This window comes from Sciurus carolinensis, chromosome 15 (genome assembly GCF_902686445.1).
Source record: "Sciurus carolinensis chromosome 15, mSciCar1.2, whole genome shotgun sequence".
Lineage (NCBI taxonomy): Eukaryota > Metazoa > Chordata > Mammalia > Rodentia > Sciuridae > Sciurus > Sciurus carolinensis.
In genome coordinates this window covers 33,299,570-33,314,601 of record NC_062227.1, presented here as the reverse complement: position 1 = coordinate 33,314,601, position 15,032 = coordinate 33,299,570, and the positions used below count along the sequence as shown (strand labels likewise).

Below are 15,032 nucleotides of genomic sequence, written 5' to 3'. Positions count from 1 at the left end.
CTCCAGTTACATATTCCTTTTTTGGCACTCATTTTTCCTCATTTCTTGGTAAGTACTGGTCACATACACGCAACATTTTCTACCAGTTAAATCAGAAGCTTACACAACTAATTAAATAAATGAAAAATTATTAGCTTTGTCAGAATTACTCCCATTTACCAAGAATCTTCACAATTTTTGAAAATTATGTCACTGATGACAACAAAATTCACATTAATCATCAATGACCATATTTTTAACAGTCACATTCATGATTATTTTATGTAAAGTAATAAGTAGCTCAACAATTCATCGTTTAGGACAGACATAACCATAATATTTACATTCCACAATATATCTTATGAATCACTTTTATTTTTCTATTAATTTATGACATTTTCCTTTAAAAATCATATATGATTATATAATTTATTAATTTCATTTCAAAATAGTAAAAAGAACATTATAAAATATTTTTATAAAGGGGGGTTGCAATTTGAGGATTGAGACTCACTAGTCTATTAAATAGGACTATGCCCCACTCTTAGTGGCAGGGAGAGCTGATAAGTTTTACTTAGGATTGCAACATATTAAATATAATAAAAATTCAGGAAACTAAAGTTCTTAACTGGAAGAACACATGAGATTTTTTTATTTTTTGGTTTTTCTTTTGCAGTACATGGGATTAAACTCAGGGCCTTATGTATACTCTGCCAATGAATTACATCCCCAGTCTACCACATGAAGGTCACACGTGTACAGCAAATGACAAATTAAATCAGACTTTAAAACATATTTTAATCTTGATATTCTGTTACTAATTTAAAGTAAATTACTATAAAGAACCAAGAGAAAAGTTAGAAGAAAATTTGGAAGGAGAGTTGAACTCTTATCTTTTTTCCTTTGGACCCTTATCTTTTACCACATTCAAAATTTAATTCAAAATGGATCAGAACTAAATGTAAAAGTTACATCTAAATAAACTACTAGAAGAAAACAGAGGAAAAGCTTTATGACAATGAATTTGGCAGTAATTTTTTTGTGTATGACACCAGCACAGGCAACAAATTATTTGGACTTTGTAATACAGATTTGTAAGATAAAAAACACCATATGTACAAAGAAACTCTCTACTGTCAAATAAACACTATGCAATGAATTATATGCTTACCTAAGAATGTAGCAGTGAATGGAAAGAAAAGCAAGAGAATATTTAGTATAAGAAACAGCAAGGAAGCATGGAATGCACAGGAAATTAATGACCACAAGCAAAACGGAATAAAAAAGAATCCAGTCCTAAAAAATACTGCCAAATTAAAAAACCCAACAATTTTAATAATTAAATATTTTAACCGAATAAAGGTAAATAATTTAGAAAAGACTATAATAGGAAGGGTGGAGGCACGACCAACCAACATTTCTTCCCAGAAAGGGCCCAGGGAAAGAAAACCCACTCAGGAAGTGTTTTAGTCAGCTATTTTGCTGCTGTGACTAAAGGATCTGACCAGAACAATTTTAAAGGAGGAAAAGGTTTATTTGAGAGCTCACAGCTTTAGCAGTCTCAGTTCTCTAAAGGCTGGTTCCATTCCCTGGGGTTTGAGGTGAGGCTGAATATCATGGTGGAGTGTGTGGCAGTACGAAGCACTCACATGATTTCCGGAAGCAGAAAGAAAGAGACTCCACTCTCCAGATACAAAAATATACCCAAAGCCATGCACCAATTCCCACATCCTCTAGCCACATTCTACCACTTCAGTTCCTACAGAGTTAATCCTTATCAGGGGATTAAATCATTGATTGGGTTAAGACTCTTAAAACCCAGTCATTTCTCTTCGGAACCTTCTTCCATTGTCTCACACATGAGCCTTTGGGGGACACCTCACATTCAAATCATAACAGGAAGGGAGTACAAGTGTAGCATAAAGGATAACTGAAACAAGCTCAAACAAAACTATGAAGTGAAAAACTTTTGAAGACACTGGAAAAGGAGGGTCTTGAAGGGCTAAGATGAAGAACACTATCTTGGGGAAGAAATAAAGAGCCAACTGCATTAAGCCAATTAGAGCAAAGTGTAAAGAAAACTATCTTGAATTTTTTCCCAAGTATTCACTCTGGGCCCTAAACTTGCTAATGACCAACTACACAGGAAAGACAACTAGAAATTAATCAATCTCTGAGTGTGGCAGCCATAAAATTATCTATTTCCTACAATGAGGAATAAAATCACTTGCTTTACCTTCTATGCATTGAAATCCTTCACCTATTCACACAAGTGAACATACTATACACCTTATGGTCAGATCTGGTTGATGCGTAAGCTGAACAGGGATGCTATGGCTCCAGGACTCCACATCAGCCTTGCCAAAGCTCTCTTAAAAAAGCAGTCTAAGACTTCCCCTGTTTCCTCTCTTCCTACTGGGATAGGGACAGATGCATGGAGGTCTGACAGCTTTCCCAGTCTCTTCCAATTCATTACAGGTGTTCCTCTCAATAAATTAATGTCCAAAGTCATCTTGGCATTTGCTTCTCAGAGAACTCAGAATAGCCAGGTGTGGTGGTACATGCCTGTAATCCCAGTGGCTCGGGAGACTGAGACAGGAAGAGCACAAGTTCAAAGCCAGCCTCAGCAACTTAACAAGACCCTGCCTCAAAGAAAAAAATGAAAAAGGGCTATAGATGCAGCTCAGTGGTTAAGTGTCCCTGGGTTCAATTCCCAGTATCAGAGGGTGGGGAAATCACACTAATATTTAGTTATTAATGCCAATCTTAAATTTTTCTTTACACAGGAATAAAGGAACAGCAAGACTTCCTAATCTGCTGAAATTGTTGTCTTCTTGTTATGGGAAAGAAAGAACCTTACTGTTTATGGAAAGTTGTGGAGAGGAAGAGAAGATAGAAAAAAAATATAATGAAACAAAAGGAAGCACCTAAATCACTAGAGAATATAGGCCACTAAATCTTCTACTGCATATCCAGAGAAAACAGAAAGGAAGAGCATCAACAAACTAACAGAAGAGTAATTAATAATTTCTTTTTCAGTGCTGGACTGGGGAAGGGTTAAAGGGAGAGATGGCTTTCCAGTTTTTGATCTCAGCTAGAGAGAGACTAAATCTGGTTGTGATATATACTATAGGCTAGAATGTCAATCATAGTCACCAACTGAGAGATAATGTAAATCTTATTAAACTTCTATTATATACGGTTACTTGCATTTTCTCGTTTCATCTTCAAAACAGCCCTGCAAAGAAGGTACTGTTACACATATATATGTATGTATTTAATATATATATATATTTTTATTCTGGGCTTCTCTTCACCTTAATAGTCTGTCTTCCCCAACCCTTTTTTGCTACCTAAGACCTTATTCTTTAGTAAACCTTAATTACAATGAGCAACTCAGCTGAGACCTCTTCTATTCTCTTCCTACACTTAAGATGTCCTTAGGAGACCCACTGAGTTCCATACTTACTTATACAACTATCTACCTGACATCTCCATTTGTATAGAGGAGGTGATATTGGTATTCACATTCTTTTGTCATTCCACCTCTTAATTCTCCAATCGTTTCCATGACAATTAAAAAACACTAAACTAAAAAAATTTTTTTTAAAACTTGTTGCCCAAGTTCCTACATAATCTAGGTGCTGCCCAACTTTCCAATCTTATCTCCTGTCACTCACCTCCTTTGCTCATTAACCTAGAATTATAGTAGACTTTCTGTTCCTCAAATATTTCACACTTATTTTTACCTCAGACTTTTGATATTATCTATTCTATCGCCTTTTGTCTCTAGTTCCTCAGGTAACTGGTTCATTTTTGTTATTCAGGACTCATTTAAACAGGACTGTCTCAGAAGGGCTACTCCTGACTACCATCAGTATCCCTTCATTTCTAATGCCTATGGTCACTCAATTACATCATTCAATTTTGTTTTCTTCATTGCACTTATTCTGAAACTGCTATGGTCTACTTCCAGCCTCTGACAATTAAATGTAAGGACCATTATGTAATAATAATAGTGCTATCCCTAGACCCCAGAACACCACCTTGGACATAATAAGGACTAAATTATTTGCTGTTCAATCTGAATTAAGGACAGTGTGAAGCTGGAATTCAAATACATATGTACATATATATATAGATATATAGATGATTCCAAAGCATATGATTTTTCCTTCCAAAAAATATTGCCTATTCTAAATAAATAAATAGAAAATCAATAGAGTAGAGGAAGGAGGTCAGGGAGGATAGTACTGGGGATTAAAATGGAAAAAAATTAAGTTACAGGCATGTATGAATATGTCAAAATAAACACTATTATATATAACTACAGTGCACTAAAATTTCTTTTAAAAAATACTGCCTATTCTAATAAATGTGCATCTAACTGAGCCAGAAACTAGAAATGGTGATACTCAACTTCAGTCTATGGATGTGCAGAATATAATATTATTTCACCAATAGAGAGAGAGGCAAATTCAAACCAGTCAGCCCTTCTATAACATATATGAAAAGAATAAAAGAAAATATTAACTATGAAGAAAACAAGGGGGCTGAGGTTGTAACTCAGTGGTAGAGCACTTGCCTAGCACATGTGAGGCACTGGGTTCAATCCTCTGCACCACATAAAAATAAATAAATAAAGGCACTGTGTCCACCAACTAAAAAAAAAGAAAACAAGGAATATTACTATCTGCTATAGTAGGTAGAGGTCAAGATCCACTTAATTAATAGCTCTTAACAATTCAGAAAAAGAAATAACAGCAAGTTCTGGAAGACTTTACTAATCTGGGGTGTTAGTAACATAGGAGTGGGGAGGAAAAAAGTCTGTGACTGGGCTTGGTGCTATTCACCTATAATCCCAGTCACTCCAGAGGTTGACATAAGGATCCCAAGTTCCAGGTCAGCCTGTCTCAAAATTTAAAAAAGGGCAAGGGATATACAGCTCAGTGGTAGAGTGCCCCTGGGGTTCAAGCACTAGTCCCATTAAAAAGAAAACAAACAAACAAAAAACTCCTAAAATCAAAGAAGTCAACATGGGGAGGTTAAGTAAGTGATTATATTATGCCAGTAATATTCAAAAAGAATTCCTAACATTGCCTGGAAGTGAAGATATAAGTAAGGAATTAAAGAAAATGGGGGGTGGGGGGGAAGAAGGCAAGAATAAAATTGTGAAGCAGTTTCCACCTAATTAGAAGTAAAAATGGAGTTAAAGCTTCAAATGAATTAGAACATTGCTACCCTTAAACTCACCTTACATCAAACAAAAGAAAGATATTTAGGGCTGGGGATATAGCTCAGCTGGTAGAGTGTTTGCCTTGCAAGCACAAGGCCCTGGGTTCAATTCACAGTACCGCAAAAAAAAAAAAAAAAAAAAAAGATATTTAAAGATTAAGTTGGTGTGATTGTTACAATTAATGAAAAAAGAACAAGCTGTAAGAAAATATCCTTAAAACCATAAAGAACTTATTCAAAGATGACAGAAGACTGAGGAAAAGATCACTTTCCATCCCAGAACTGATTACAAATTAAAATCAATGCACTCTCTCTTTTAAGAGGCAAATCACCTCTTTCTTAAGTAACAGACTCACCGATCTTCTAAAACTTTAATGGTTTCATGAAGGACTTTCTGTTGCTCTCTCAGCTGCTGATTTTTCGTGAAAAATTCTTCTAGTCTTTGTGCATCTCTAAAAGTCAAGAAATACGTAAGTTTTTCAAGGAAAGATACTCTAAAAAGATAATTGTGACATTAGAACTCCAAAGTTTAGCCTCAAAAACACATATATGAATTTCCTGTATCAAAAAAGTTGAGGTCAAATAACTTGTTAACCAAAATTCAAATCATACTAGAATTTGCTCTACAGTATTTTTAAAAATATCTTTTTAGTTGTCAATAGACCTTAATTTATTTACATGTGGTGCTGAGAATCAAACCCAGTGCCTCACACATGTAGGTAAGCAACCTACCGCTGAGCCACAACCTCAGCCCGGTTCTATAGTATTTTTATGTGCTACAGAAGTAGTTTGCCTCAGTACGAGGCAAACATTACACAATGCTGGCACATAGAGGAAGAAGCAAATGTAATGCTGCCTTACTCAACTTTGTCAAAATGACTATCAAAATGTAGACTTACTGGTTTATATTATTTTGTCAACATTTGCTAATGTAAAAAAGAGCTCTACTCACACTAACTTTATTGCAATTATGGGAGTTTTTCTATTTGTGATAAGGAGTAAAAAGTATGAAAAAAGTGCTACACAATTGCTGGATATTTTTTTCTCTGTAATTACTTAAATTCCTTAATTTAAAAAATAATTTAAAAGAAAACAAGGGTTTATTTGTAGGTGAATAGTTTATTTCCCAGCATCTGGAAAGGAAATTTTCTAAGTGCCATAAAGCTGGATGGCTGAATTATGGTAGATGTCATCTTTTATTATTTATTTCTTCAGAGAAAAATAAAGCAGTTATTGTTTTTCTTTAAATAATGGCTGATATATAAGATTACTGGATTCACTAAATGACCACGAAGAGAGTCATTTCAGTTGATACACAATAGATATAAAAAAGGTAAATCCAGTTCCTGTTCCCACTATGCAAAGACCTAATTTATTCTGGGGAGAACAAAATAAAGCACCCCTCTAATTATTTGATCACTTAGGGAATTTAGTAACTCACCGTGCTTCCAAATTGTATAACCCCAACCCACTGAAGTACATAGGTATAGAATAACCATAATATGCATTAAAAGGATGAAGTGACTCTATACATAGTGAAGGCATTATCATCAGCTACTAAGTAACCCAATCATGTTTCCATTTTTTAATATTTAGAGATGTTATCGATGATATTTGAAAAAGTAATATTCAACATTCATTTACAAATTTAAGAAGTCTTTTCATGTGGTTGTTTGGTTGTAAGTATAGATAATACATTTTGTAAAAAAGTACATTTATAATAAGCAAACTAGAACATATCTAAGAATTTCTAAACATTCAATCTATGGGGAAATGATTCTGATTCAAGTTAATAATTGATAATACATCAATACTGTTTTATAGCTATAAAATTTTATTTAAAATAGTTATGTTTTAGAAAATAAAATGACTAGGCCTTATATGAAAGATCCATTTTAATAAAACTTATTTTCTTCAAAAACTTTTTGTAAACATAGCTTGTAATATATAAATATCAAACACAGTAATTTCTGGGTTTCAGTACTGCTTCTTAAAAGTGACTAACATTTTGACTCTAAAGGATATCATTCTAATCAACAATTGTTAATCTATCATTTACAAGATGATTAACTTCAACAAGACCCAAGGTAAAATACAAAGAGTTCATTGTTTAATAGTCAACTCTGAAACATTAAACCCTTGGTATGAGAAAAGGTCAGAGCAAACAAGAATTCCTATACAGTCTTGCCATACATACAAGGGAAGACTTGTAGAATAACGCCAACACACTATGATTAGCTATTTTATTTGGTATATATTAAAGCACCACACCAAGTCACTGATACTACTACTCATCTTCTAATTAACAATATTTATAAAATCTACCAACCAGATGGCCTATATCAAAAATGAAGAACTCAGGTGTCATTGCTTCTAGGCCTTCTCAATGAATCAAGTCTAGGATTATATACATTAACAACTATCTATTTCTGTATCTATTTATTTATCTACATATTAAAAACCATGAGTTCATACTGGTAACTCCAATTCCTACCAAGCAGTACAGGGTTTACTCAAGTTTTCCCCTTTTCCATAGGTGCTAGATCCTTCCTCCTGACAGTGAGGATCCTAACAGTCAGTATCAACAATATATTTATTTGCTCCATTCTGGAATACAAATAAAGTCCTGTCAAAATCTTAACTAGACTAATCCAATCATGTTATTTCATTTCCTTTGCAGTTCTTGTTCAGGAATAACCATGCAATTATGGTGAACAAGTTAAAAGAAGTCTGCTGGGTTCTGCTCTGGCAAACTTTTATAATTAGTTTAAAAAAAAAAAAAAGGACACATGTTCTACAGGTGATGATTAGATGATGATGGCCATCTTGCTGTTTTGTAAATTAAGAGGGAAAACTGAAAACTAACATTGGCAGAGAAGACATAAGCTGAATCTTCAATATTTTGAGTCATTAACTAAGCAATGCTAGAATGTCCCTTTTTAGCAGCTTTCTCTGTGAAAGAATAAATTTTCCTTATTGTAAATGTCACTTCTGGTTGTTTTTGTTTTCTGCAGTATGAAAATTATCTATCTAATAAAATATACATCCTAAATTACTACTCAGAAAGGTTTATTTAATTTTCTATGTAATTAGAGAAACATGTCAATTTTGGGAACTAAACACAGCACTATCACAGAAACAGAGAAATGGGTTATTCTATAGTTAAGGTTTAAAGCAACACCTTTAAGTAGGAACATGTATGCTTTCAACATGTATACAAAACATTTATAAGTATTACTAATCAGGAAGAAACAATTATTACTTTAAACAAAACTTTAAAATTTTATGATTTTGTATTTCAGAAAAATAAAGACATTCTAGGTCTGAAGAAAAATGTCTAATTTTCATTCAGGAGAAATGAAATGGATGTATGCTGATGGGTGGCTAGTAACTCTAGTTTTCAGTTAAAGTCTTGGAAGTGTTAGGAACATGTAACAACTGAAGCCCATAGGTATGTACTGTAATGAAAATGTAAAACCATGTCATAATAATATTGTTATATGTACTGATATTCCACTATGCTGTTTTACTTTCCTGAATGTGAAAATGCTAAAGAACCATAAGTAAAAATCTGCTCCTAACTGAGAAAATCAGATGTGAGTCAGGGCTTAATAACTAGAACAATTCAGGATAGCCTAGGTTAATTCCAAACTACTTAAAAGGGGTTTCACAATACCCATATTTTATAAGTTTAGAAATTCCAGAATTAATTTGCTCCCCCTCTTATAGTATTTTGAATTCTAGGTATTAACACAGCTAAGAAAATATTGTTGACAGATTAAAATGAGTGTATAGATCAGTTCTCATCCTAATACTCTATGAAAAAATATTTAATATTAGAATGTACATATACATATATAGGCATATGTTAACTAAGGCTACACCTAAAATCAAAGTTATTCTTTTTATTTTAAAACTTAAAAAAAGAAATCATTGACAGTTGGTCTAAGTAAAGTAAATCTTTTAAATAAGATACTGACGTTAAACAGGATTAAATATTATATAAATAAGATATCAGTGTTACTGATACTTACAAAATTCGTTCCTTTTTCAGTTTAGTTACTTTTACTTGTAAACCTGAAAGGTAAAAAGAAAAAATAGCCATAGTATTTTATTTATACATATTGCTATTAAGGCAGTTATCAAAGTTCCTTTATAAATCAAATACTAACAAACAGTTAGTATTCAGTTTGGCCTCTTAAGTAATGAACCAGGTCCCATTTGTTTGTAAAGATTGAGTACATTCCCTTTACTCGTGCCCTGAGGTCACAAAAGTATATTTGTAACATTACTGCTTTTAATCTATTATATGACAGCCAAGTAGAATAAAATTTTCCCCACCTAAAGTGAGTTATTTCCTTTCTAATAGCAGGGGCAAACATATAATTAGAAGTTCACTATAAATGAAGGGCTATGTTCTGACATAGCCTATGTATTTGCTAACAGCAATAGTGCTTATGTAGGCTCCTCTTTAGGGATTAAACCAGATAGTAGCAGGAAGTCCTAGAATGGGAGCAAAATTGCTTACAGAAAAGTACTTGACAAAGGGCAGTAGGGTTTTTATCTCAAGATATTTGTTATATGTATTTTTTGTTTTAATGAAGTCTGACACAAAAGAGAAAAACACTGCATTATTCGTAATAACCTAATGTCTTTCAAAAAGTAAGGTCAAGAAAACAAACAAAAAACCTGCACCACACGTACTACTGAACAATAAAAAGGAATTAACTATTGACACTTGCAACAGTTGGGTTAGATCTCAAAAAAATTATGCTGACTAAAACCAGTCAATTTCAAAAGATTACATTTTATATGATTCCACTTACATAAAATTCTTGAAATGACAAAATTATAGACATGGAGAAGAGATTATAGATGGCCAGAGGTTGGAGGTGTGGGGTTGGAGGAAGGCCGCTGAGGATTCTAAAAAGCATGAAGAATCCCTGGTGTGTAGACAAGGGAATCTACAAGCTGCTGAATAGCATAGAAGTAAACATACACACATTAACTACTGAGTTCATGTAAAAGTGGTTGAATATGAATAAGGCTGGTCGACTGCAATATCAATTTCTTGATTGTGAAAATGTACTATGATTATACAAGATGCTATCACTGGGGAAAAATGAGTAAAAGGTACATGGATTTTTCTGTACTACTTCTTACAACTACAGGTAAATCTACAATTAGCTTAAATTTTTTTAAAAAAGGGGAAACTGCTACCTGCCTTAAGAGATTTAGAAAACAGTTAAAATACAAACCATAATAATAAAAGGAAATTTTATCTTTAAAATATGTTTAGAGGGGCTGAGGTTGCGGCTCAGTGGTAATGTCCTCACCTAGCATGTGTGAGGCACTGGGTTCCATCTCAGCACTACATAAAAATAAATAAAACAAAGGTATTGTGTTCATCTACAACTAAAAAAAATGTGTGTGTATCTGTGTGTGTGTATATATACATGTACATATATATATATATATACATGTTAAGAGCAAAACACTGGTGTGATCTTTTGTTTTTTTTAAATAAGTCTTATCCATCTGTCAAATTCCTAGCCTGAGAAGCTTTTTCTTAGGCAATGATGACAAACTCATGAGACCTCAAAAGTACTCAGTAAAGTATGAAATCATTCTTGTAGAATTAAGAAATTAAGAACTTATGGGTCAGCAGTTTCCTTCTCTTATTCCTTTCCCAAATATGGGAAAATTTACTTGATGGATTTTCTTATTTTAAATTCTGGCTGACTTCTAAAAACTCAGGCCTGCTTTTAGAAGTGAAATGTGTAGCCAAAGATGAAATGGATTCTTGCCATGAACCATCTTAAGAAACAATGAGATAGAAAATCCATATAAACTTCAAAAGAAAATTCTTGGGAAATATGGACAGACTACTCTTTTATCTTATAAGCATTCAACACCTGTGAAGCATTTGTTCTGTCACGCAGATCAGTCCTGAAACAGGTTTATGTGTGTGCCAGTGTGTGTGTTTAAATTTTAGCATTTGCTGTTCGTCAAGTCAATTAGGCATCTACAATTAGAACCCCTATAAAGTGTGCTTTAATCCTGCTCCACACCCATCGGAAGGAATGAGGCTATACAACAATGCAGCTCCTGTATGAACAGGTAGTCTGTTCAACAAAGTATTTGGGACTATAACACTGGCAACCTGAGACACCTATTGAGGAAACTGTTCAAAAGACCAAGCACTACACTACAAATAACCTTACATCTATTCATATATGAATTTTGGAGGAAATGAAAGGTCATGTATATACAGTTATCAGCAAACAAGTTTAAGGAGTTCAGAAATAAGGCACGAGTTCAATTTGCTACACACAAACAAAAATCACTATTATGTTCTTATTTTAGGTCTTTACCCAGAACCAACTATATATAGTGCATGCACTTTCACTTTAAGTGTCTTGGTTTTGAATTATTAATGATAAAACTAATATCACCTTTCTGGAAAAGAGTAGTTTTATATATAGATCAAATAATTTAACTTTTACCAAAAATACTATTACTAGCATTTTTATAATTGTCTATTTCAATTCCAAAATGGAATCTCCTTATCTTTATGAAATCTGTCGTATTTAAGGTGCACTAACGTTGTTTAATTATTAAAAAAAGGGTAATGTAGTATTTGTGGATTTCATTGAATTTACAGATGTGAATGCAAACTAAAAAATAACAGATGTGAGAGTAACTGAGCATACTCTTAACAGTAAATAGGACCACTGATGTTACACATCCAAGTTATATACAATTCATTTCATTTTTAATTTATGTAACTTTAATGTAAATGTTCTCTTTTTGGAATTCTGATGAAACATGACAGATAATAAATGGAGCAATCCACAAATGAAGTAAGAAATATGTACCCTGTTACATTATAGCCACCATACTTGCCCATTTCTTTAAAGGGGTTCTGACTCTGCCCCCAAAACCTGCCTCATTGTCTGTGAAAGTAATTACCATATATCATCCAAGATGTTGATGGCAGAACCTAGTGTGCCTAAGAGACAGCTGTTTAAAATGGTGGTGTTGAAAAAAAAAATACTAAATCCTGTTTTAATACCTGTGTTTGTAACAATAAATCTGATAATGAAGAGATGTGACAGGGCAAAAATATTTATATCCCAAAATACAACTGAGACTTTAAAATTTTTAAAAATTCTGAAATTTCTATTAAAATCTATTAAAACAAAATGTTAATTCAGAATTCAAAGGATAAAAAGACTATATGATAGCAGCATTTGTCATAAAAGGACCACAAGATACTAGAATGAATAATCATGAAAGGATACAATTATCCTAAAAATAAAAGATATGAATAGTTAGTTACAACTATCTCCAGAATTTTTATGCCCAAATGATTTGGCTTGCATAATGCCGAAGTTGGGAGATTTTGTTTATTCTTCCATGGTTTTAAAAGAAATGCATGTAGCTTATTCTGTTGTGATCAGTGCACATACTGTCTTGTATATGGCATACTTTTGCTACCATTTATTATGTTTTGGATAAATGAGGCACCACCCCAAAAAGTAACAACCCCCCAAAACTCTACATATATCAGGGTATTCAAATGCAGGTCAGTTCCTATAGGCAGATTTCCTTGGCTATGTAAATAAAAATTATGTATCTCAAGTACTATCATTCATAAAATTTCTCTTTTGTCTTTACTGACATGAAGCTTTGAAGTAATGAGTCAAGTGTGATCCCTATATATATACTTCAAAACTTGCAATGTCCAGACAAGTCTATGTTTGATGTCTTGCAAATAGCCTCTTATACTGGTTTTTCCAAGTGGATCCCCCACCTTCTTAAAAAAAAAAACTAAGTACCTTCAGGCATGTCTTTGATGTTATCACATAGTCACAGGATCTAATTTTGTATGAAACTATGTGGAACACACTGACAAAGGATTAGTACTTACAAAAGCCCTGCATACTGCAAATTTGCAGCGGTCCAAATCAAAATATTTTTAAATGATATAACCATTTTTTAAAAATGGCACTTATTTAATACCTTAAAAAATCCCTAAGTGATTTGAAACTGTGGAAAGTGGCCTGATCGATATATTATAATATACCAAAGATTACCCCCTCTTATCAGTTCAAACTTATATTCAATAGCTACCATTCATAAAACATATGGATATTAACCCTACACACCAACAATTGCTGTATTTCTCTTACAGTTTTTCAGAGTACACAAACTAACTTTCCTGGAAGTATGACTGTTAAGCATAGTTAGCTACAAGGAGTATACAAATTAAAAGAATTATCAATTATGTAACATTTGTGAGTTAGACTATGTAATATCCGTCAGATTCTATAATTTGATGATTGTGGCATTATGTACTTATTAAAAAGTATATTATCTATGTTCCTGATATTTCCTCATCATAAAATAGCAGTCTCTTAAAGACAACATAACACTAAAGTACATGAAGAAAAAATCCATCAAATATTTTGTCCCCATTCAATTTAAAGTTGAAAAATAAAATGGGTTTACTTTTAAATGGGTATGTTATTCAGCTTTTCATTACTATAACAAAATGCCTAAAATACTCAACTTACAAAGAAAAAAAGGTTGATTTAGGCTCATAGTTTTGAAGTTTCCATTCCAAAATCAAGTGGACCCATTGCTTTGTACCTCTGGAAGGCATGCTGGCAATGGCAGGGAGTGCATGGCCATAGAGCAAAAGTAAAACAGGAAGTGGTCAGGGTTCCACAAACCCCTTCAAGAGCATGCCCCCAATGACCTAAGGACAGTAAGAACCACCTCCTAAAGGTTCCACCACCTCACGATAGTACTGCCTTGGGGACTGAACCTTTTAACACATGAACCTTTGGGGAACACATATCCAAACCATAGCAATGAATATGTGTAAAGAGATAATTATGTTTAATATAAAAAAGCACAGTTTAGATAATGAAACAATATCAAAAATAAGCCAGATACAAACAGTATATACAATGACCACTACATGCACTTTAGGAAAAGAGAGGGCTTGGTGCAGGATGGTGATAAAGTGCTTGCCTAGCATGCGCAAGGCCCTGGGCTTAATCCTCACACTGCAAAAGAACAGAAAATCTAAGAAAGGAAAAACAAAAAGTACAAATGTTATATTTGTAGAGTAGTGATTTATTTTTCTTTTCCCAACTTTGTGGAATATTACCTAAAAAATTTTAAAAAATAAAGTAAATGAGTAGTAAAATATTCCAAATTTTAGACACAAAGTTCAACCACTTTTGTGTCTTTTTGTTATTGTTGTTTTGGTGCTGGGGACTGAACCCAGGGGCACTTAACCACTGAGTCACATTCCAGCCCCTTTTATTTTTTGAGATAGGGTCTTGCTGAGTTGCTTAGGGCCTTGCTAAATTGCTGAGCCTGGCTTTGAACTTATGATCCTCCTGCCTCAGTCTCCCGAACTGCTGGGATTATAGGCATGTGCCGCCATGCCCCACTTGGTATGAGTTTTTAAATATTGAAGTTCAAGAATATGTTCCATTGATCCGGCTACAGACTATGCAATTCATTTAGATACCACTTACTCTTACAACATGCTAAGCATTTTTACACAGAGGGATATAAAGAAGTTAAGATGGGAACTCTGCATAATAAAAATTTAATGATCTACTTAAAACCAGTTATAAAACATCAGAAATTAATTATATGAAGGATAAATAATTTAACAATATGTTTGATAAGGCAGAATGTTAATTCCTCTCTATCAAATGTTTAATAAAAACTCAAGTACATCTGCTCCTATTTAAATTGTATTTGCTTCATTTCCAGGTCACAAAAACCAAAAA

At 33.2% G+C, this 15,032-nt stretch overlaps 1 protein-coding gene across 7 annotated transcripts in view; it reads right to left on the bottom strand.

Moving 5' to 3' along the window:
- Rbbp8 (RB binding protein 8, endonuclease) overlaps positions 1 to 15,032 on the bottom strand; it is a 111,371-nt gene that overhangs the window by 70,168 nt on the left and 26,171 nt on the right. For all 7 annotated transcript variants that reach the window (XM_047526470.1, XM_047526469.1, XM_047526463.1 and 4 more), the window contains 2 exons: positions 9,249 to 9,291; positions 5,571 to 5,666 (listed from right to left, as the gene is read on the bottom strand). In XM_047526470.1, coding sequence (XP_047382426.1) covers positions 5,571 to 5,666; positions 9,249 to 9,291 — 139 coding nt within the window. The remainder of the gene's footprint in view (positions 1 to 5,570; positions 5,667 to 9,248; positions 9,292 to 15,032) is intronic.